Below are 24,666 nucleotides of genomic sequence, written 5' to 3'. Positions count from 1 at the left end.
GGTTTTAATCACAAACTGGCCGCCGAAGCTGAATTCAGCCAGCCTGGCGATCGCCGCTCCGCTCAAAAGGGTGTCGTTGTCCACCTTGTGTCCCAAAAGGCGCGCAGAGTCTGCAGCTTTCTGTCCTGTCCTAGCATTAAAGTCACCGGCAGCGGTGGAAACGACGTCAAGAAGTTTTATTTAGGCGCGAGTCGCTTGCTGACTGGCTGTTTATCAGTATGTTCCACCCCAACGGTGACTTTTATTAATTAACTGCGCACCGGGACGCAAGAAAATCCTGCAGACGCTGCAGCTCCAGCAGGTGCTGCGACATCTGCTCCGAGGTCTCAGAAGGTACAGAGGCAGACCCTTCTTAAAAAACACAGACGCCATAAAGTTAAATAAAGCCCACATATCAAAACCCCAACTCAGAAACTCAACACCAATACACCTGAATATTTTACAGCTCAGATCTTATAAGAAAAATGCATATTCTGGAAGCAGCATATTTTATTTCATAAAAAGGAAAAAGAAAATAACGTAAACGTTTAATAATTTATAGTCATACATATCTCTGTTCTATTTCAGTGCAAAACATTAATTAATGATTTTATCCACAACCAATTTCAAAAAAGGGTGAGTACATCTCCTGAAATACACAAGTTACAGACAGAATGGCCCAAAACATACCCGCCTACTGCCATTTTCTTGTAAATAAACTAATTAAAAAGCAACCAGGCACACACACAGACACGAGAGTAAACAGGGCGAGTAAAATGAGAGGTTGTGCTGTTGACGCCTCCTAGCAGCCAAACTTAGTCGGGTGTGAATTTCCCCCGTGGATGAACACCAGCCACAGGGCACGGAAACCTGAAGGAGGGAGGGGTTATAAACGCAGAGAGAGGCAGTGGTGGCTGGGCGCCGAGGGAGTTCGATGTAACGGAAAACGTAAGAATGCAGCTCCGAACTGTCGTGATGTTGGGCCAGCCTTTGCTCTCGTAATGTTGCACAAGAACAGAGTCAGTGATTGCACCCCCTTCCCCCTGCACAGTCCACAAAACACCAACAGACATGAAGCCTCGTCATAGACACCACTGTCACCCAACTGCTCATCACATGCCAGTCAAACCAGTAAACCCAGAGGAACTGATGTAATCAATGGGGTCGTGGAAGAATGTCAACCCCCACAGTGATTCTGCCAGCACTCATGTCCTGTTCTTCCTGCAGTATTCGGGGTAGTTCTCGCAGGCCTTCTGCATGTCCGTCAGGAAGGCAGGAACGCCAGTCTGCGGGAGGCGGGGGAAAACGGTCCATTATGGATACGGAACTGCAGCAGAGTGAATCCCTTAAGGCTGGACTGTGTTTTTTTGGTCGGGACTCACCTTAGCAGCCCAGTTGATAAGCCAGGTTGGGATCATGCCGCCAGGATTATCGAAGTATGTCATGAAGACTGAAACCAAATTCGACCAAGAAGCGTCAGCATATGATGCTCTATACCATCCAGCCGACATTCCCATGGATGTTGCCCCACCCTCCTTCTTCATCACTAAAGACCTTTGCAGAAGAGCTTTTCATGTCTTTTGAGGGGCCTGCTCTAGACACAGGGTCTGCAATGTGGCGTGTGGCCCCACAGGTTATTGCTCTATAACCGACAGGCTGCCAGTAGTGATGACCAAATGAAGCATCATGAACCATTTGCTGTATTTTCTGACACCACTAGGTGGTGCTCTCTGTTCATAAAAGGGCTCAAAGCATGCCCCAAAGCAATCCAAGAGCACCATCTAGTGGGGTCAAAAGATACAGCAAATGGTTCAAGAAGCTTGATTGGGGGATCTGTCACTCTTCCCTTAATATCATTGATGACTAAGAAATGTAAATGTAACCAAGGCAGGTCGGTTGAGAATTTCAGGTAAATCCTGCTAACAACCCTGTTCAGTGCTCCAGGCTACATGCATTCCCTAGTAAGTCAGTGTGGCGGCGGAGGGTGGCGGTACCTCGTGTCCCATCAGCCCCGTCACTCTCCATGGCGATGCTCTGATTGTAGTCGCTCACCCTGAGGACGCCATTTTTCTCGGGGTATTGTGCAACCATCACAGACTTTGCCAGCACCACCCAGACCCTCCTGCCTCTGCCCATGTGCAGGTCACGCCGTGCCCGGACATATACATACTGCATGGGCAGTCAAGGACATAGGCACCCTTTCCGTGGGGGGGTATGGGGAGTGCAGTGTGACTCGTACAGACCCATTCGGCCTGGCAGCCAAACTCAAGTCCCCCACTTAACACAGTGCTAGTCGTTTCTGAGTCGTTCCTGCTGTCGTTTCTGAGTCGTTCCTGCTGTCGTTCCTGCTGTCGTTTCTGACTCGTTCCTGCTGTCGTTTCTGAGTCGTTCCTGCTGTCGCTTCTGAGTCGTTCCTGCTGTCGCTTCTGACTCGCACCTGATGTCGTTTCTGAGTCGTTCCTGCTGTCATTTCTGAGTCGTTCCTGCTGTCGTTTCTGAGTCGTTCCTGCTGTCGTTTCTGAGTCGTTCCTGCTGTCGTTTCTGACTCGTTCCTGCTGTCGTTTCTGAGCTTGTGGTGAGTGAAAAGGATACATCCCTGTTTGACAAGGGAAATGGGTATTTAACCTCCCAGTAAATGGCAACTATCCCATTGCATTCTTTCTCGTAGAGCTCTGAAAACAAAGACACAATGAAGAGAACACTGTTAGTCAACTGCTGCTCATTCTCCCAGCCCCATTCTGCAGGCAGACAGGGCACTGATGTTCTTTTCTGGGACCAATGAGATTTCAGTTTCAAAACTACATGTGATCTGGGTTTCCATGAACACCCGAGTCCTCCAGACTGTTAAGGAACACATTGTGTAGCTTTAGGCACCATAAAGTAGTAGAACATTAGCAGAGACAGGTAGCTAATTAACTTTTCAGTCATGTTAACCATTAGGGGTTAAACAGTCATGGGTAGTGAGCAGTGAACATAGCCTAAGGTTTGTAAAGTGTAAGATACACTACAGCAGGGGCGTAGATTTAGGGTGGACGGAGGGGATGTGTCCCCACCAATATCCTCCGACCATTGAAATGTCCCCACCAATAATTTAATCCACTTAAAAAAAAAACAAAAAAACAATCGTGCTGTCAACATTAACCTAGACACGCAGAAAGGGATAAATCACGTTCTCTCCTTGAGTCCTCCCGCCCCCAAAACATTTTGATTGGCTGTGCATTTCCCTGCTATCACGTGAGAGGCTGTGGCTGCGTTCAGATACAAGCAGCGCCAAATGCAGTGGATTTTTTCCCCGTGCAAGAAGGTGTGTTGGGTGACACATGTGAGGATGGCGGCAGCAAAAAAAAAGAAGCTGGACATAAGGAGCTTTTTTTCAAAGAAAAGTGTAAGTCACTTCAAGTTCGCTAGTGAATCCATCAAAGTCCATCAAAATAACGAACGTTAATGCTAGTGGGGTTTTGACATTACATTATTCCTTAATTTAACTTAATGAATTGCATTTCGAGTGGATTAATATCAATCGAAGCATTGCTAGTATTAATGTAAAGTGATTTTGCATTTTGCAGCATATTAAAAAAACATGCATTCCGTGGACGGAGTTGGGGTGGCGGGGTTGGTGGGTGGGGCAGGGGATGGGGGGCGGGGGGCGGAGTCCTAGGTCACCACCAATGTCCAGAACAAATCTACGCCCTTGCACTACAGCACTGTTACAGAAGAGCAGTTATACCAACCGTATATACTATCACTAACAAACACAAACATGACCTGGGGGTATTTCACAAAGTAGGATTTCTTGCTTAGCCGGATAACTTGTTGGATTTCAGGTAGTCTGAGATAAATCTGCGGCCACTTAACTGTAGATCAGACCATAAATCTGACAAGTTATTCGGCTAAGCAAGAAATCCTGCTCGTGAAATACCCGCCTGTGGCTGGCAGCGGTTACCTGGTTTATTAAAAGAAACAGGTGGTCTGTTGATAATGATGAAATGAAGAAAAACCAGTTAGTACCGCACAATAGGCAAGTCGTTGTGCTAATAGACTGGTCGTGCCTGTAGATTCCGATTCTAAAGTGAACGTTTCTCACACGTTGAAGTCAAGTTAAATCACGCGCACTTCAGTTGCACAGCCATATGAAGGCGCCCAAGTCGATGGAAACCATCGCCGTGCTATTTGTGTAGCAGGAAAAAAACACACTGCACGAATACCAACGACCGCATTGTTCACAAACACGAACTCTTTCGAAACTGATTAAGCTGAATAACAAACAATCCAGTTTCCTAAACGTAATAATAAATAGCAACAACGTAGATGATTATATAATATGCAACAATTAAGCAGTTTAGTAAGTAGGCTTATTTCTATTTAAAATGAATCGTGTTGTGTTATTTGTATAATATAAATATTCAGGATGTATGCTTATGAAATATTCCATCTATGGAAGGAGTGTTTCAAAATAGTTAACGATAGTTAGTCCACGCTATGTAAGTCGTGCTCACCTTTGACATAACTATCCCATTTCTTCCTGTACTCTAAATCCATGTAGACATCAGCGCACAGCTGTGGCGGACACCCATTAAGCACACCGAAGACTTTGTACTTGTAAAGGCCGGTGTCCTAAAACATAAAACGGAGTAAAAGCACAGGACCACCGGTGCCGAACCGGTGACACTGGATCGGCCGGCTAACAAGTTACATCACATGTACATTAAAACAGGGCGTTCTGCATTTAATTCATAGATACTTCAAACATAGTCTAAATGTAGTATTTATAGTAAGGAATTGAATAAGCGGTATTTCCACCCTTCGCTTGGGACCAAACCGGCAAACGAACGAGACATCTAGCCACATTTCATATCAGGATGCAGATATTATCATTCAAAGATTCCTATCCACTGGACAAATAAACATATCATTTCGACCATTTTTTAAATAACTGTTGTGAAATATATATGTGTTACCGCAGTAGCCCGCAGCTGGGCAGTCCCCCAAATCTGAGAATGGGAAATCAGTGCCTGACAACTCCACGGTAAACAGTAAAGGTTTCATACCTCGTCGGACAGCCGGTACACTTTGATACCCATGGTCTCGGTGAAAAGCTCCCATCCCCTGTTCAGCTGAGGGTCGTCCAGTTCCCTCCAAGCCTCCTGAAACTGCTCCTCACTAAACTGCAGCGACATGATTCTTACTCCTTCCGTGAATGAAACTGCCTGCTGGTGGCGTCGGTGACTGTCATGCTGCGCAATGTTTCACGGCGGAGCGAGTACGGCTAGTTATTTAAATTCCGCAGCCCCGTTTAAATATTTTATTTCCCCTCAGCTGGATTGTAAAACGCAGTCCATTTCATATACTGACACACACCTGAAAAAAATCCAAGCAATCGACTGGGCGTTACGTGGAGCTTTTATAAGGACACAACTTCGTGGGCTGTATATTTTCCATTCATCCATCCATCCATCCATCCATTCATCCAACAAAACAAACTTTTCCAGTATGAAGCCTATCATCACATGTGTAGCATAGGGCACACAGTTTCTTGAAAAATTATGGGAAAATTTACAAGAAAGCGATTTTTTAAAATACCCAAAAGTGTCATGATTACTTTCAGGCGCATTGCTTCTTTAAGGCATGAAACTTAGGAGTAACTTTAGAAAAAAATCGACAATAAATTCGTAGATTTATCATTAAGTGTAGTGATGAGTATTATTATTTTTTACTTATTTGGTTGATTGTTGTTAATGATGATTAACTGACAAATCTCGATAAGAGCGGATAAGAAGACAATATCTTACAATAAATATGCAATATATCCAAACTTACATAATAACGATAAAATAATCCTGGTGTAAGACTTTCGGTTTGTTGATTGTGTATCCAGTTGTTTAGATTTGAGAATCCACAAAAAGTATATATTTGGATTATGTTTCTGTTCGAATTGCTTACAATCTACCTGTATTGTTGTTGTCAAGTGCTCTAGAGCGTCAATATTAGGGAAAAGTGATAGTACTGATAGAATAATAATTGTAAATAATCTCTCTATATTTCACATTATTAATAATAAAGTATGATTTTTAAATGCATCCTGAGGCGATATCGGTGGAAAACATACCTAACAGCCCCTATAGCAGGCAAAGGGAATTCTAAGATGTAACGTGAATTTCAAATATATTATTATTATTATTATTATTATTATTATTATAGGACGACAGCAACGACCTGCGCAGTGTTAGGGCATAAATGGTTTAAAAATAGCAACATTCTTTCGTGGGATTGTTGAACTGCATTAATTAAACATACGATCGCTGCCCACGACGCGAACGGTCCAGCTGAGGAAGCACATTCACCTATAGGTCCCTATAAAGATGAGAGACCGTCCACAAGGCGCTCGGCAAACAAACACAGCTGTATAGCGCAGACCGGATGACGTGTTTATCTTCAGCACATTAGTCTAATTGTCTAATTTTAGATAGGCCTAATAGCTTTTTGTCGTCTGTTACGGGGAATTGAAATTCAGCGAAGAGGAACGGTGCGCTGGCATGCAGAAACAAGACCGAAGGACTCCTGATTTCACACAGAAACATCTTTGAACGCAAATAACTGGCGCGGAGACAAGCAACGTGCCCTCAAGTAAGTTACTTCTTGCATCAAAATTCCAGTGCGTTTAAGTGTCTGTTTGCCTGTTGAAATGACACTTCACGCCGGGCAACAAACATTTTGTTATTATAATGAACCTGTATCCGCGTTAATATTAATGCGGTATTTGCAGGATCACATGTCCTGTCTATCTTCATTGGACTTGCGTTAAAATAGCTGACCCCAGACTGTCATAAAATATTGAATCGCTGAATATAAAACAAAAGTCTTTGGAGTATACGTTTTCTTGTTCTCATCGCAATCGTTAACTAGCCTATAAACAAATAAAACAAAGTAATGTATGCCTAAAACAATGCATCATTACACGCTCATATAAATAAAACTATACGTTATTAACAGAGTTTCCTTCAATGAAATTTGATCGCATTTAACTGCAAATGTCTCAGCAAAGCAGAGGTCATTTTCCGAGTATAAATGGATAGTCTCCTGAGCTGGGTACACTGGTCTTTTGTACTATCTGGGATGTTGTAACGGGTTTTTATCCGCGAGTAGACACGTCACCTGTTGCTGAGGTAATGTATCGCCTTAATGAGTTTCCACGTATTGGCACATAGAGTAACTCATTTTGGACATGGTTGCGTCTGCAGCAGCGTTTCTTCTAGTTATTAGTGCGACCGCCGTCTCTGCTGTATGTCCAACATAAAGAAGTAGCGTTTGTGCTATTGGAATTACGTCACCATAAAGCGTTTTAATTTGCTCTTTAAATAAATACTACAAAACAAAAATAATGTTGCGCTTATACATGCGATACAGGACATCCCGGGGATGATGATCGGTCAATTAAGACAATGCACAAACCTTTCAGAGACCATCCATCCATCATAATCTTTTATAATCGCTTAGGCTATCTTATATCTTTAGTTTAATTTATATATCAACCCTGTATTGATAAAACAGGTTTTCTTATGTAAAGTAGAAATATGGTGTCTTTGCAGATTCAGTCGCACTGACGAAACTGGCAGCCGGCCATTAGCTCGCGCTCACCCAGAACGTCAACTGCCAGAAGGTCAAGCAACACCTTCCTGCTGATGCCACAGCCCAGAGGCATCATGGATATCCCAGGGGTTCCTGAGGTACCAGGGGCCGGCGCTTTGATGACCAAGTTCCAGTTGGTCTCATGCACTCTTTATCAGTATGTGCAAGGTATGGCCTAATTCAGTGGGCAGCGGTGGCTTAATGGTTAGGGAAGCGCACTTGTGATTGAAAGATTGCTGGATTGAATCACTGACCAGCAAGGCACCACTGAAGTACCCTGAGCAAGGTACCGCCCCCAAGCTCTGCTCCCCGGGTGCTTAATTAGCTGCCCTGTGTTATGACAGATATGGGTTAAATGCAGAGGATGCATTTCGTTGTTGTGCACAGATCACCGAATTCTAACTCAGTGTAAAATCCATTGGGGAAAAAAAAGTTTCTGCTCTAGCCAGTGTGGGGCGCCCACTGCACTTCTGAGTGGCCCGACCCACTATGCTGCAGTGTCTCGTGCGGGCAGGTGAGGGTTAGGGTTAGGTTAGGGTTAGGGTTAGGGTTAGGGTGCTTGGTTATGGTACAAAGATGGCCAAGCTAGCAGAAGATATAACCACCCTTAGGTGCAGTTTGAGGTGCCGTCTGATATGAGGACATTGAACTAATAAACTTCTGGGGAATTAATATAGGAGATAAACAAATTCGTACAGGACTTTGTACTGATTTCCAGCTATTATGTCATTACATTACACTTGTAACTCCAGACTGATTCCAGATTTTTTTAACTGCCTAATGTTAAATCACTTGCATTTCCCCAAATGTTTAGATCACTGAACACTAAACCCTCCAAATGCCAGGGTGCTGTCTATTAATTAATAAAATGTTTTATTCCACTAATAGTTTAACATAAAAGAATAGCTGAAAGAGAGGTGATAAACTTTCTTTTCAGTGGGTCTCCGCTGGCCAAGTCTAAAGTTGAAAACTCACCTCCTGTAGCTTTTAGAAACAAGGCATTTGAAACTGTTAACAAAGCCATGTAGCGACTGTAAGATGTCAGAAGAATATGATGTGTTACACTGTATTATCCACTTAAAGCAAAAGTTACATTTTATATCTAAATCGATGATGAGCATTTTAGTTTGATTAATTTGGTCTATTTGTATGGGTGGGAAAAACACATATACAGACTTGTTAATAGACTGATGCTTAAGTTATGCATGTCGAAAAGCAGCTCCTGTAAGTGTGAGAGATCATTGGATCCCTGTGTGCAAAAGAGACTCTAAGCTATTCTTCCAGGGAGTGCAAGGTGAGAGAACTCAACCAGTCATTAATTTGATCAAAGAAATAGTAAATTCATTGACAATAAACAAAACAAAACCAAACATGCTTTATTTGCCATTTGCACAAGTACAGGTTCATTGGAATGCTTCTCTTCGCCCGCCCAATCTTGTTCTCCACAGCTCAGTACACATTGATAGGACAAGCACAAGCCACATTTTTAAATATAACCTCTACAATATAATTTACTAAATAATTTTTAAAAATATGTTCAAGCTGTCTTTTTTCATCTGACCAATAGGGGGTGCAACCCCCTGCATCCCCGTGTAAAATCACCTATGTCTGCGTGCTGCCTGCAGCTCTCATCGCTGTCCGCATGAAGTGAAACCACTACTGGAAACACAATGCACCTTTTGTGTGTACATGACTGACGTCATAACCAAAGGGTAACGCAACCCTACAGCCAGGAGTCAAGCCTGGCTTCAGAGAGGCAGCGTCTTTGGACAATGTGTCTTTAGGACTGCGATCAGAGGTCATGCCAAGCTTGTGCCACTTTCTGCCCAACTTATCCCAGCGCCCCAGATAAGTGTCCGATCTGTGAATTAACAATGACAGCTGTGGCTGATACCATCACGGTGGCTATTTACGATTTTACCTGTCCTCTCAGGTGACGCCATGGCTGTTGGGGATAACATCATGGAATGTGGCCCCTCCCATTATCCTACGCCAACTTAAGTCATGGCCGTAGCTGTTACTGCACGCCACGCTTAGTATTTTAACAAACTGCAAATAAAGTAATTTTTTAAATGCAGAAGGCCTTTTTCTCAGATGTATTATATGTTTCTACAACATTTTTCTTTTTAATCTTAAAGCTACCTAGACCTATCCATCCCGTTACCACTAATCCCAGTTATGTTCTGCCAGTAACACTGACAAATAAATGGTACTTTCAAAATCTTTCCAGCAGGTGGCAGTGCTAACCCACCACACACAGGTCGCGTAGCTTGTATTTCGTTAAACAACCCGTTTTTGACGATTTCTAAATGGTATTTCCCACCCTACTATTTTAACAGTGGTTTAACAATTACACTTAAACAGTTTTGATTACAAATGTTTGACTAATTAATCAACCACAATCTTCTAGACCAAGAGTCTGGAAGAGCATAAGAGAAACGGGATAACTAAGCAACCTGTTGCATTCTGTATCTTATTTACCATACAAATTGGCAACAGCATCGACTAACAGCTTTAGAGGCGCCTTAGAGGTGTGTTCAGCTTACAAACAGGGGTTTGTTGTTCTCTTGTTCTCGTTGGTCGTGGCCTCGGTCAGAGTCCTAAGGCTTGCTGTGCTGGTCCGTGAGAGGACCTCAGACCTTAGAGACACGGAGTCCTGATTTCCTCAGTGCGCCCATTTCATTCTGTGTGCCCCAAAAATAATTATCACAAGATGCTAAAAAAGATTAGCCTATTACCCTGTCCCCTATGATTACAGATCGCGTGCCCACCCAACAGTTAGTGAAAAACCTTGGTTGACGCTCCCCCCGCCCCCCCACGGTACTGAGGGCAGCCACATCCCAAACTTGGCTTTATACAAACGGTTGGCTCATCTCAACATTTGGCCACGCAGATGTACGGCGAGTCTTTCCCTCGCATTCCGTACTGACGACAAAGATTAGGGGACCAGTTGGCACCGACTCGCGAGCAGGAGACATGCCGTGTTTGGTGCAGCGGACGGACACCCGAGCTCATGAAGAAAGGAAACGGACAAACCGTCAGCATCCACGCCGCCCGGTGCAGGCCGCCTGCGGCTGCAGTCGGGATACATGCTCAAAAATGCAATTTATTATTCAGGGCACTGCCATCATTATACAATCGTCATTTTTCTTACTGAGTAATTTCTTGGCTGGTTTTATGCCAAGCGAGTCCTAATTTTAGAATTGCAGACACAGATACTTGGATAAGAACTGAGCAGCATAATTTTGTGAAGGTGGACGTTCCTCACTCGCTGATACCGTAATGACAGTCCCAGCCTCTTACAGTATCAAAGATGGGCCTGCAAAGCACTGTTACCAGTATAAAGCAGGGGTGGCCAATCTTATCTGCACAGGGCCGGTGTGTATGCGGGTTTTCCGGATAACCAGTAGATCAGCTGCTCAAACCCAGGTGTGAGGACTCTTCAGCCTATCAGTCCTCTAATTAGGGAGTTGCAGTGAAAACCTGCATATCCAACAGCCCTTTCCGGATAAGATTGGTCACCCCTGGTATAAAATGTTGAATATGTGCTGTGGAACTGTGCTCATAGACGTTCCAAAAATCCTGATCAAGAGATATAGATCATTGGGTGAAAACGTGTGAGATGTTGAATCAGGCTGCGCAGCAAATGCCCCCCCCAGCTGTTTGCAAAATTAAAACAGTGGCTTAAGTTATTAACATGGGCCTCAGACCATTGGCTGCTGGTAGGGGGGGGGGGGGGGGAGCAGGAGGAGTGCCATGGATTAAAGTATTTCAGCCCCAAAGCCAGTCGTCCGTCTGATCTGTTGCAGAGGGCTGCAGTCTGTACCCCATGCGAGGCACCCGGGGTCGGGTGTGGCACATGAGGGCGGGACAACCATGGGTATAACGGAGTTCTACCTGGAGATCGACCCGGTAACGCTGAACCTCATCATCCTCATCGCCAGCTACGTCATCCTGCTGGTAGTCTTCCTCATCTCCTGCATTCTGTACGACTGCCGCGGCAAGGACCCCACCAAGGAATACGCCCCCGAGCCGGCGGCCTCCGCCCCGCAGTCACCCCTCCCTCTGGTGGTCACGCAGGGATCCCCAGCCTCCGCTCACTCGACCCTCACCCCCACGGCCGCCGCCGGCCTACAGGAGAAGAGGAGCACGCTGGTCTGAGCGACCCTCCCACAGCCGGCTTGAACTTTGACCCTGCAGTTTTTCATAAAATCATTTACTTCTCTGTTGGCTGCTGGGCGAGTATCGCCTGGCGCTCTCACGATGTTCCCGACGGACCTGCGGAAGACCAGGCTGGGAAAGTAAGTCACTGACGGCCCACGTGTGCGTGGAAAATTTCCCGTAGGTCAGATTTGTTTTCCTGCTGGTAGTTTCAGGGGAAGCCAGAAATTTTATCCAATCACAGCAGAAAAAATCCAAATATTCTGCCTCCCTCTGTAAATTAAAGCCAAGCAAGAAATGATTAATTATCATATATTCCGCTCAGCTGCTCTAATGTTTCGGTCGCCTTAGCTATGTTGTTTATTTGTTGAGTCAACTTGGGATGAACTGCACGTGCTGTTATTTTGTTGTATCAGTACTCGTTTGTTGAATGAGCGATGCGATTTTCCATGTCGTCCATTAGTGAGAAATTAAGCTTCCTTTACATAACTGTATGCTATAAACAGGGGCTTTGTTTGTGGCGCCACTTGAAATCAAAAATCCGCCTGACACTGACTTAATGTCATAACAAACAGCAGGAAACACGTTCCTGGAATTACCTCACAGCAAGGAAATTACCTTTAAAAAATTTAGCAGACTAATTTGCATGGATCTGGCTTGTGGGGCCCCTTGTATACATTCTGACCCAATTTGATGGATGTACCATAGAGGGATTGACCCTGATTTTTCAGCCCAGCAGGAGAGACAGAGAACAGAGAGTCTCCCAAGCATCAGGCATGACAACAGATGTCAAAACACAAGCCGGGAGCGCATCAGACGTTACGTGGCAAATATAGCTGAACTTTGGCCAGATGATGAAATTTGACCCGTCATTAATAGGGAAAAGAACGTTGAGTAAACTAGTGAGCTGAAAGCAATGCAACCTGATTCCCGTAGGAAGCCAGTAAATTAAGGTCAAACAGCAGAGCATTTGATGCTCAGAATAAATACCTGCCACATGATTCAGCCGCATCTGTCATCGGCATCTCAATGAGCACAATGTTAAGCTGCACGCAAAGGCATCCCTGCGTTTGTTGGTTTTTGATTCCGACGAAACCTTAGATCTCATTTTACTGAGGTATTTAGAGCTTGAGCCACTTGAGTCGAATCACAACACAATGTGTCATTCAAAGAATCACTATAAAATTTCTGAAAAACCTGTCGCACACATTTGTGTCAAGAAAATACATTCACTTTGTTTGATCAACAAATATATTTAATGATTTATTCAGTTCAATCGCTTAAGTCTAACTGATCGATAACAAGAAATATGTAAAATTAATGAGCCCTGATTATTACTTACAGCAAAAAAACAAATATAGAGACATACAGAAATACAAGAGATAATTTAGAATTAAAATCAGCCTCAAGCCAACATAAAAAAACATGGCAGCTCACATCTTATTTCCACACATATAATCCGTACTTCACACAGAATAGTGCATCAATATACTGGTTCATCCTGGGGAATATCTGTTGATTTCAGGCTAGGAATGTTGTAGTGCCACTTCCAGTAAATGACGCCATTCCCACAAGAGCAAGTACTAATTCCCTCCATACCTATAGAGACAGCAGGCAGCGTTTAGTCTGAAATCTCATAAACATGGCTGCCTGAGCCCCTTCTGCTTTACTAGTGAAGCATGGCTCTCGTATTCAGGCTGAGGGCCTACTAAAGAGCATTCGACACAGCATTAGCTACCACACAAGGAAGAACCGTGATTTTCGCAGAACTAATTGCCTCACACTAATACTGCAAATCTGTAAGAATCTGTAGTGATGAAGTGCTGCTTCACTGCGTTACAGCAGCATGATGCCTCTGTTAGAAGGACAAAGGTTTGCCCAGTGCTCCGTGTAAATCGCCCCCCAGCATACGGTGACCAAGTTCACAGAGCTAATCAGCAATTCTGCCCAGGCATTTTTTTTAGGTGGATAATCTTGCATTTTTTTTTATTTTTACTCATAACCCACTCTAGCTTTGTCCTTCAGTCCTATGCATGCAAGCATGTGCAGTTACCGGTCAGACTTCGTGTCACTGTTGCCCTGCCATGCAGCAGGCCGTGACCAGCGTCACGCCGTCCCTGTGACGCGATTAGTCCCCATACATCTGCTTTATCCCATCTGCCCCCCCCCCCGACACGTTGCTGTACGCTCTCTAACCAACCACCTCAGCCTGTGCCCTGACTCAGTCCAGCAGAGGGCATTGTAGCTTATATTTAACCAGTTTTGCATCAACTTCTAGGACAGAACCTGCCTCTGCCCCTCTTTAGGTTCACGTCCTGGATTGTTTCTTCCGAAAATATCCGGCTGTATAACTGGGGAAAGTGCAAGTGGTGCAAGATGCCTTGATCATGATCACGCAGCGAGAGTTGTGCTTGACAGAAGCTGCAGGAATTTCAAAAGCATTTTGATGTGAGAAAAAGAAGCCGCTCTCAGACATTGAGCCAAGACGGCCCCCTATCCATTTACCTCCCAGCCATTTATCTGGCATAGAGGGTTGGGGTTGCTGAGGTCCTCATCCCAGGCTCCCCTTCAGTCTAATACCTCATCCCTGCACCAACAGCTGCATGTTTATTTTAGTCACAGCACCGACAACTGAGCAGATACTGACAATGGCATTACGTAAAACGTATATTCTGATTGGACAGCTCCTTCCTACATTCTGATTGTTTGGGCACATCAGCCTGGATTTTATCACATAGCTGCGGTATGACCTTGTACATAAGGACAGATGGTTCAGGATGCATACAAGCGGAAGCGAAGGTGTTCTGGGGCGGCCTTGATAAGAGGCTAGAGGGTTCCACCCTGACACACAGCTGAGCAAAAACAGAACTTGAGAGGCTGGACTGGGCTGGGAGTTTGTTTCTCACACATGCAAACAGCAGAGCGGTTACAGCTCTGGCCCCTTGGAGACTTCGATAGGAAGACCCACCTTAGCTTGTCATGCAGGAGGATGCGAGGAGAATGCTGCAGGCAGACAGGACTTTGGACCAAGATTAGGTGACTGGTAGCAGGGAAGAGAAGCAGGACTGACAGGCATCAGTTGTCAATAGCTGGATAGCAGACTCCACATTCTTTGCAACAGCCTGAAGCTTTTAAATTCGGGAACCGGGAAGCGTTTGCAGGGCAGGAATGGTGGGAATCTGTCCAGAGCAAACAGTATGGGTGTAGATGGGTGCTGAGCCATAGCAACAAATGCACAGTATCAGTTGCTAGCGGGAATGAGGAAAGTGTGCAGAGAAAGCGATGAAGCCTTCAGGAGGAAGCTGCTCAAGTGTCAACGTATGACGAAAAGGGGAAAGACCTTCTGAGAAAAGTCCCACAGAAAGAACCAGGAAACAATGACAGGGGGAAGCTCAAGAGTTTCTTAATCTTACTAATAAATGGTCATGTGGTTTATTGGGGAACATGTGCTGGTCTTCAGAAAACCTAGCAAAGCATAGCTGTGGACAGAACCTTCTGGTATTTGAGCTGTAAAATAGGGCTTTTGAACTTTTCTGCTAATTCTTTTGTTTTTATTGTTCTGCCTGTCCTTTACAATACGGAAAGTCATGCAAACAGATTGTATGCAATACATAACATAGCCAGTTTCACAAAGTCAGTGGTCAATTCATCCAACTTGCAGGGTCACTATCTTACTGTAAATAATTATAATCCAGCTTTTAATAAAAAAATGGTCTCATTGATGCTGCAGGTGCCTTCCAGCAAATCACACATGCATGCCTGATCAAATCCCTCCACCCGCTTTGTTGGTCGGTCGCCTTTACGAAACCTAGCAAACCTTTCATTGGAACCTAGCAAAATTAACAGTCCAATTTGGCACGTAATCAACACGGCATGCAGAAGTCCGGCCCGGGCGCCTGACGTCACATCGGCATTTCTGAGTACGATGAGTCAGATACTCGCCGGCTATTATTGGCTTTTTGCCGTGACGTACGGCATTCCACGCTCTGCTATTGGCTGACGTCTTCGTCTTTCAAAAAAACTGGCCACAATGCGTGAAAAAAATGCGGCTATAGCGAAGTGGGAACTGAGCGGGTATGGAAGCGGGGCTTGGGTCGGGTTTCCTTACACACCTCTGCCTCGTCAGGACGGCCGTCTGATCTGCCTCTACCATTCGAGACAGAATGGTTTTACGAACAAGACTGAAAAATGAACTTTAGCTAGTTAATTTAATTGGAAGCGGAATGAAAGAAGGTTTTAAGCCGAGGATTGGCTGCTGGTTGCGATAGGCCTTATTTGTAAAGTGTTACTTCATTTTCTTACCATTTTGAATACGAAACCTACCTTTCAAATTTGCAACCATTCTGCCAACATGAAGCGAGTAAACAGTTTCCAGAGGTAAGTTAGACTATTCAAAGCATTATTATTATGGGAAAGCTTTGAAGTTTGTCCGCCGTTTTTGTGTCTATTAATGCAAATCCGTTTATATGTCCGTTTATATACCGTCTTCACGATTATTAAATGCAATTGGCACCAGGCCACGTGTACTTTCGATTTTATAAATTAGCCTTGTTATCGCTCCATTTAGCGTTTTAAGTTGTTTTCTGATACTGATTCGGTGTTGGCCAAATCAATCATTTTATTTAGCACCTTTAGTTATTTTATTTCACTGTCGTGGAACCCATATTGTCAGTATGACCGAGAATATTAAGATTTTTAATTTGCTTGTTTCTTGATCTTATGCCATTATGAGTGGCGAGATTACAGGTTGTATAAACAACCGTGTCTAAATGTTTGAATAACTGTTGCAAAGCACCCTTCTGTAATCTAAGATAAGTCGTGCGATCACTTTACTGTATTCCTGTGCCACTGCCAAGTGGCGGTATTGAATTTCCCAACACTAAATGTATTTCATACTTCTGACACGATCGTTTTGTCTTCCATTTACAAACCTACCACACGACGCCAATCCAGTTTAATTTCGTCTAAAACTAAATCGTCGTGTATAAACTGGCTCAAAAAGTGGTTAAACTGGATTGGACCCGCATCCAGCGTCCTAATGCGCAAACGGCCTTGTGTGGGCAAAGTTGGTTTGGTTTCCTGGTTGAAATTTATAAACCTCTGGCTGGTGCGTCCAGCTATTTCTCAGCTGGCCTAATTTATGTGCCATCAATATTTTATTCACTCTTTAAATTTTGCTTTGATCAGATTTAAACAGTTGCGTAGAAACATATCACGATATTATACACTGAACCAGGTTCAAATATGCAGATCAAGTGAGAAGATCATGTTACTGTCTCCTATCACAGAAAGTCACTTAGGGGACCGGATCAGTGTCGCTATTGTAAAATAAGGTGGCTACTTTAATTTTTAAAAAGTCGCCCATGTAAAATAACATCTTAATGCGATACGTTATTTAAAGTTAAGACAGCTGGATTGAATAAAGCTGTGAGCCTAAGCAAAAGGCTGGTTATGGTGTACTATGCTGTGTGGGTGTAAATTGTATAACTACAGTATTTACTGGTAATTTAACAGTCCTCTTGAATACTGCCCTTTGCTCATTGTCTGTAGTGCAATAAAAGGATGGGATCTTTAGAGCGAAGCTTTATGTTCCATTACACCTGGATGACACAATCCCTGCACATTAACCACTGGTCCAACAGCGGTTTCAATCCTGAATCTGTAGGTTTCTGATCACAAATCCAGTATCTTAACCATCCACCCCAGTAGTAAGTTTGATTCCTGCACATCCCAGACTTCAGTTAGGTCTGTCACATGTTTATGATGGCTAACGGCGTGTGTGTGTGGGGAATGGGGGGCTCCTGTGGGCCTCTTGGTGATGGGTGCTGACCCATTTGACCCTCCCTGACCCTTGTTCCGATCCGCTTGTGTTTCAGGTTCATGAACGGCCGGGCCGCGGCCAACTGCCGCTACCAGCCCACTTGCTATGAGCATGCGGCCAACTGCTACACTCACGCGGTGAGTTGGCTGGCGGCCTCCTCATGCTCAAAAGCCCACAAATTATTAAACGATTCGTCTCGCTGGCGCCACCTAGGTGTCTCTGTGCTTATCTCTATAACAGGGGCGGGGAACCTGATCCTTGGAGGGCTGGTGCGGGTTTTTAGGATGACCTCTCAATCAGCCAATGACAGTGGGTCTCCAGGTTTGGCTTTGAGAACCACTGTTTTATTATTGATAAATGACGGAGAGGCCATCCCAAAAACCCGCACCCACACCGGCCCTCCATGGATCAGCTTCCCCACCCCTGCTCTATAACATTGTTTCTTAAAATTATTCAGCTGATCAGCCTTCAGTCACTGAAAGGCTTGTTTAGAGAAAGCGGAACCATGGTCATAAATGACCTGCAGTTACTAACCAAGGCCGTCTCCTGTTGCTCTCTACCACAGCTGCTCATCGTGCCGGCCTTCGTGGGCTTGGCACTGCTGCACCGGCTGTCCGACGACCGCTGGGAGAGGATGACGGCTTGGGTTTATGGGATGGGTCTGTGTGCTCTCTTCCTGGTCTCTACCGTCTTCCACATAGTCTCCTGGAAGAAGAGCCACATGAGGTGAGGGTACAGCTGCTCCTGCTCTGGGTTTCCGCGGGACCTCTGCTGCCGCTGGACCTACGGCTGGTCCTGCGATGCTTTTCACGCATTTTCTGATGCCCGTTGGCAATAAGGCCGTGTGGGTCAGCTGGTGATTATATCGCTGCTGTGCCCTTAACCACAGCTACTGCAGCTGACCCTATAATCGGACCCCAAAACTTTCCTTTAGACAAAAACTTAGTGCTTATTAAATAAATGTAAAAACATGTCTGTTAGTTTTGGTTTTTTTTCCTTCAATTTTCATTTGAAATTAATATAATTGAGTTTCATTTTAGGTTTTAGTCCTTTTCATTTCTAGGGACAGACAATGTAGAGCTATTTTATGTATGTGAGAATCCTATATACGCAGTGTATATTATGTACTGATGTCCTTAAAATGGGGAAAATGGGTATTGTTAATGGTTTATGAGTAACATTGTAAGAGACCAGTTTTTTTTTTTTTTTTTTTTTTTTTTTTAAACTACCTAAATAGTATTAAAAACGGAAACTGAAAGTATTCTGCGTTTTGTTTATATTTGTTTCTGAGGTTAATAGTTTTTGTTTAGTTGTAGTGTTGTTTTCAGATCTTATTTTGCTTACGAACACGTTTTTCGTTTAGCTAACGACAATAACCCTGATGCACACTCCAGTAGACCTTACTCCCGAGTACACTCCCTGCGGTAACCTGCGTGTAATTTATTCCTGACTCCAGGGCAGTTCGTTAGCGCGTTGTGCTTCTTCAGATCCGCCTTTTGTAAGCCACCCTCTTCCAGCCGCGAGCCCAGAACATGCTGTGCTGCTCTTGCAGGTCGATGGAGCACTGTTTTCATATCTGTGACAGGGTGGTCATCTACTTCTTCATCGCTGCCTCCTACACGCCATGGTAAGTCACGTCGTTCATCGAATACAGACCTGACAGGCACCTGTAGAACACCTGACACATTTTTACGTGTGTGTGTGTGTGTGTGTGTGTGTGGCCAGGCTGAACCTCAGAGAGCTGGGCCCTTTGGCCTCTCACATGCGCTGGTTTGTGTGGCTCATGGCAGTGGGAGGAACTGTCTATGTGTTCAACTACCACGAGAAGTAAGTATGCAAAATGCTTCCATTTTTTTTCCCATGTCAGTGCCACGACTTACAGGAAGACAAACAGGGAGGCATTACTGCATGACTGCAGGCATCACTAACGATAAATTTATCACTTCCACTCCATATCACAAATCAACCAAACAGTTCATTTATAGCTCCAGAATAGATACCACAGCAGCTCTGTAAACTTTGGGTTTTAACAGGAGACGTCGACATGAACAGATTGTCGAGCTCGACGCTGATACTGTACAAACCCTCTGACGCTGTAGTCCCACGCAATTGACGAATATCGACCTGATCCTTTAAAGGGTCTGTCAGTTATGACCGGAGCGCAAGTCATTGAGTATTTTCCATCCGGCGCTGTGCCAGGGGCGTGTCCCGGCACACATGAAAACTGGCACGTGCGTAGACGCAGTGCGAGATTGAAGATGTGTGTCCCCCAATTCGGAGATGCATCCCGGGGCGCCCATTTGGTTTGAGGCGCGAGGAGCAAATCTGTCTGTCTTCTGCCTGACATAACGCTCTGGTTTCCTCTGGAACGTGAGTGAGGAGCATTCTGCAACCAGTAAGAAACCCCAAACCGGATCTGGTTTTGGCGTGTTTACACAAACCCCAAACCGGATCTGGTTTCGGCGTGTTTACACAAACCCCAAACCGGATCTGGTTTCGGCGTGTTTTATAGTGGTCGTATTAGGACTAAGTACTAACAGTATTTTTACGCAACAGACACACAATGCCTCCGGTACCCCAGGGATTATATAGAATGAGCCCCTTATGTGTAGGAAGTGACCTATGTGCGTTTCCTGTAGCTAGGATTGGACTGTCACGACTGTTTGCTATGCATGTACACACTCTGGAATTATTTGTATCACTGTTGTGTTTTTGAGAATTTGAGAATGAGTATTGAAAGTGTGTTGTTCTTTGTAGGTATAAAGTTGTTGAGCTGGCCTTCTATCTAACAATGGGTTTTTCCCCTGCATTGGTTGTGACGTCAATGGTACTGTATGCATTTTTATTATATATTTTTTTTTCCCCCTCCCCATAGATTACCGACCCCCATCCCCGCCCCTCATTGATCTCAGGGGGAGGGTGGGGGGCATAGGGGACTCTAGTCCCCAACTGTTGTGTTTGTGAGTCTGAGTTGCCTGGCAACCTGTCATCCAAAACGGCTCTTCAGCCGAGCAGCTGAGGGTATATGGAAGTCCAGCTGACTTCCTGGACTGGAGCCATCGTGCCCTTAGCGCAGTGTCCCGTCCCCCTCGCCGAGCTGCGGCTCACTCACAATCCCAAACACTCCAGCTCTTCTGGTTCTTAAGATCCATACTGTCCCAGTTATTCGACCTTCTTTCTGCATCACTGTCCTGCTTTGACTGGGTCACATTTTGACATCAAGTCCCTTGAATTATCCAAAGTCTAAACTTTTATATGGTACATGGGCAATATGCAGAGGTTAAGCAGAAATTCTTCTCTGGGATTTAGTCCCCGATGGGTCCCAGGTCTGCAGATGGCCAGTGAGGCGGCAGGACACGTCAGTGTTAAAACTGTGGCTCGGCTTAGGGAACTGAGGGCCATGTCCATTCGATCTTGACCATCTGTTGATGAACTGTAGTCCTGGTAACTGTGCCCATGCTCCACTCACTCATGCCGCTCTCCCATGCTGACCAACGTTTGTCCCCGTCTACCGTTGAAGGACGATAATGCAAAGTACCCTTAGATCGCCTCCGACTTCCTTGCTGCATGACCCGGTGTATGCTTGATTGCTCATCTTGATCATCTCAGACCTCCTGTAAAGCTTTAATTTCTTCTGGTGGTATAGGGTGTCTTGTGACTTTATTGTGGGGGTGGGGTGGGGTGGGGTGGGGGGGGTCCAGTGTGCATGAACTCTGGGCTGCATCCTCACTGCATCTCCAGCAACTTGTTTACATGTGCCACCAGGGGGCAGTAACGAGCACAGGGTGTATAGTTGCCGGCAGGCACTGAGCATTCTCCCTTTGCTGCTCCCTCTCTGTAGAATAACACGGACGGGCTTCAGGAGCTGGCCTGGGGGGGCTTCATCTACTGCCTGGGGGTGGTGTTCTTCAAGAGTGACGGAGTCATCCCCTTCGCCCATGCCATCTGGCACATATTTGTGGCGCTCGCCGCGGCAGTGCACTACTACGCCATCTGGAAGTACCTGTACCGGAGCCCCGCCCCCGACGTCAGCAGGGAGCTCTGAGCCAGCAGCCTCGTGTTTACATGCCGCAGTGTTTTTCTAACCAGATGGGGGCACTCTCGAGTCTCCCAGCCCACTATCTCTGTATAGAATATGTCCTAAACCACCATAACTTTTGATAAGTGTTTTAACTCTTTGTACCGGAAAAAGCTGGGCGTTCACATTCCGCACGTTTCTACCACTGGTTTTGCTAGCTGCCCGTGATATTTAAGGGATTTTAAAGCGACAGAGACCTCCTTCCATACGGGTCCTGAATCCAGGGTCCACACTTTGTAGTTCCTGTACCTCAGGCACGGCATAGGTTTATCTAACCCTGTTGCTTGCTGAGGTCAGATAAGGAACGTTTCTCCTTTTCTAACTCAACGAGTCGTGTCTTTGATATCCAGAATGTCAACGTTTTGTAGTTCTATACAACTTGCGTTTTGTATCTCGCACACGGATACTTCACACGCGCGGTTATCGGAGGTGTTCCAGTAGTCCGGAGGGGTGTGACGACGGCATTAGTGGGCAAACCAGTTTTGTGGCGACAAACCAAAACCGCAACGACTGCATCCAAAGAAACACTGTGGGGAGTTTCACTCACAGACCATTGAATTTTTTATTTTTTTTGCCTAGATCACCCCCCCCACACACACACACACACGAAATTCATTCTGATTCAGTGATATTGTTTTTCTTGGAGGTGAGTATTAGATGTGACTTTGGATGCACTTTTACAGTTTTGCACAACACGGATCATGACCCACTGCAGGAGAGGGACTGCATCTGTCTTACTGTCTTACCCCGTACTGTACGATGTCAGATGTCACAGCTCCCAAAGGTCGTGATCTGGGGCCAGGGTGGTCCATTCCGACACTGAGCAGTAGCTTATATTAATTAAATCCTCTTTATGGGAGAAAGGTATGTTCAAGGACATGGCCGATGACTGGAAATGAATTTCTTTGGGGGGAGGAGGATTATCGCGTTGCTGGTGTTGTAAGAGGATTATGTCTCGATATAAGTGTTATGAATTCAGTCCCGGATCCAGCTCTGAGGGTTAGGCTTTAAAAAGCACACCTTCAGATCATAGCTTAAAAAAAAAATACAGATTTTCAGAATTCTTTCAAAATCAGACAACAGTGTGGTATGTTCAGTGTTAATTTTGATGAGCCTATGGATAATGTATTAATGTTACTAAGTAATTTACCGTGGCAGGTGGACAAACTGTCACAAAGGACCAGACACAGAAAAGTGAAGAATCTTCATCTGTATTGTTTTCCTCATTGTATTGTGGATTTTTGTATGAATTCTCCTTAGTCTTTGTAATACTGAGGATTAACTTCTCCATGATTGATCCCTTGAGTGTAATTCTGTGTTTTTCTTTGAATATTTGTTTATTCAAAAACGGCACCTGTGTCGGCCCCAAAGTGCTGGGCTTTTTGGAATTTTACTTTTCAATATTAGTGTGTATTGGTGCTGTACATAACTATTTTTCTTCAGATTTCTAATGTATAAAAATAACGCCTTTGACTTTTGTCTAAATCGGAGGTATAAGTGCTCCCATGAAACATTTCCATTTTTTCCCATGTTCTGAAGTTTTTTTAAAAAAAAAAAAACCTTGTCTTGTACTAAAGATTCATAAAATGATGTGAATGACTATTCCCTCCTTGTGTCTGTCAGCTTGTGGGGAAAAGGGAAAAAAATCATCGTGGGACAATGTGATTTGGCACAGTCACTCCAGGTCATTTCTGGGAATTTGTCAAATTCAAGAAACGGTTCTGTCAGATTCCCTGTCCCTGAAGCAGCCGGGCAAGTTCAGGCCACCCCCGTGATGCTGAGTGGCCCAAAAATAATGTGCTCCATGTTCTCTTTTAGTGAACTAGATCTGAACATAACTTCTTGGCACAAGTCCTGTTACAGATGGCTAGTCTAGTGACTAACTAGGTAATCTTGTAAGGAACCGTTTACATGGGCATGAGGTCCCTGCACAGTCAGCGACTGCATTCCTGACTGGTAGTCATTACTGTTACACTTTTTGCTTTGTTCTTTATACAAGACTCTTCTAAGGATGCATACACTACCATTCAGGAGTTTGGGGTCACTTAGAAATTTCCTTGCTTTTGAATAAAACGTTTTTTTGTCTATTAAAATTACATCAGATTAATCTGAAATACTGTGCAGACACTGTTCATGTTACAAATAACCTTTGTAGCTGGAAATGGCTGTTTTAATGGAATATCTACATAGGTGTACAGAGGCCCATTATGAGCAATAATTAGTCCTGTGTTCCAGTGGAATGTTGTGTTTGCTAATACAAGTTTATCATTTTAAAAGGTTAATCGATCATTAGACAACTACTACTAGTACTACCCCCTTCACAGAGCAGAGGAGGGGGAGGATACATATATTAGAGTGTGTAGTTTGAGAAACAGGCCTCAACTGGCAGCTTCATTAAATAGTACCTCAAAAGACCAGCCTCAACATCGCCAGTGAAGAGGCAGCTCTGGGATGCTGGCCTTCTAGGCAGAACTGCAAAGGAAAAGCCGCCTCAGAATGGCCAGTAAAACGACTCTAGATGGGCAAATTAACACAGACACTGGACAGAGGAAGACTGGGAATTAAGTGCCATGGATAGACGAATATAAGTTTGTGATCCAAACACCTCAAAGAACAGCGTTTGTGAGACAAACGAAAAGACGCTGGAGGAGTGCTTGACATCTCTCAAGCATGGTGGGGGCAATGTGATGCTCTGGGGCTGCTTTGGTGATGTAAAATGGGAGATTTGTACAGGGTGAAAGGGATCTTGAGGAAGGAAGGCTCCATTCTACAACGCCATGCCACACCCTTGTGGATGGAGATTAATATGAGCCAGTTTCATCATACAACAGGAAAAAGATCCAAACAGCTCTAAACTATGCAGGGACTATTTAGGGAAGAAGCAGTAAGCTGGTATTATGTGTATGATGGAGTGGGCAGCATGGTCACCACTCTACTGGGTGGTTATGGGAGCAGCTGGACCCAATGGTACGTACGACGTGCCCATCAAGAAATCCAACTT

At 44.7% G+C, this 24,666-nt stretch overlaps 3 protein-coding genes across 9 annotated transcripts; 2 read left to right on the top strand and 1 right to left on the bottom strand.

The window, feature by feature from the left end:
* Positions 1-471: 471 nt before the first annotated feature.
* pctp (phosphatidylcholine transfer protein) lies at positions 472-5,882 on the bottom strand. The gene is made up of 7 exons (XM_023835666.2): positions 5,797-5,882; positions 5,028-5,337; positions 4,476-4,593; positions 2,572-2,651; positions 1,974-2,148; positions 1,362-1,429; positions 472-1,265 (listed from the first exon to the last, which is right to left on the bottom strand). Exons 2-7 carry the CDS (start codon positions 5,154-5,156, stop codon positions 1,185-1,187), a joined length of 651 nt encoding a protein of 216 aa, XP_023691434.2. The 5' UTR covers positions 5,157-5,337; positions 5,797-5,882; the 3' UTR covers positions 472-1,184.
* Positions 3,220-11,766, top strand: smim36 (small integral membrane protein 36). Of its 5 annotated transcripts, none has more exons than XM_072704733.1 (4): positions 3,220-3,364; positions 6,491-6,603; positions 7,566-7,703; positions 11,415-11,766. In XM_072704733.1, exon 4 carries the CDS (start codon positions 11,482-11,484, stop codon positions 11,764-11,766), a length of 285 nt encoding a protein of 94 aa, XP_072560834.1. In that variant the 5' UTR covers positions 3,220-3,364; positions 6,491-6,603; positions 7,566-7,703; positions 11,415-11,481. The 5 variants fall into 5 exon arrangements, with proteins under 5 accessions (XP_072560834.1, XP_072560830.1, XP_072560833.1 ...); XM_072704729.1 differs by having other exon boundaries at positions 7,566-7,762; XM_072704732.1 differs by having other exon boundaries at positions 7,566-7,773.
* A 6-nt stretch (positions 11,767-11,772) lies between these two features.
* On the top strand, positions 11,773-23,269 carry mmd (monocyte to macrophage differentiation-associated). 3 transcript variants are annotated; one of them, XM_072704726.1, is made up of 7 exons: positions 11,775-11,906; positions 17,643-17,724; positions 18,153-18,313; positions 19,140-19,214; positions 19,313-19,414; positions 20,345-20,414; positions 21,429-23,269. In XM_072704726.1, exons 1-7 carry the CDS (start codon positions 11,869-11,871, stop codon positions 21,630-21,632), a joined length of 732 nt encoding a protein of 243 aa, XP_072560827.1. In that variant the 5' UTR covers positions 11,775-11,868; the 3' UTR covers positions 21,633-23,269. The 3 variants fall into 3 exon arrangements, with proteins under 3 accessions (XP_072560829.1, XP_072560827.1, XP_072560828.1); XM_072704727.1 differs by lacking the exon at positions 11,775-11,906 and adding an exon at positions 15,720-16,143; XM_072704728.1 differs by lacking the exon at positions 19,313-19,414 and having other exon boundaries at positions 11,773-11,906.
* The last annotated feature ends 1,397 nt before the right edge of the window (positions 23,270-24,666 follow it).

This window comes from Paramormyrops kingsleyae, chromosome 22 (assembly GCF_048594095.1).
Source record: "Paramormyrops kingsleyae isolate MSU_618 chromosome 22, PKINGS_0.4, whole genome shotgun sequence".
Taxonomy (NCBI): Eukaryota; Metazoa; Chordata; class Actinopteri; order Osteoglossiformes; family Mormyridae; genus Paramormyrops; species Paramormyrops kingsleyae.
This window is presented reverse-complemented; position numbering and strand designations above follow the sequence as displayed.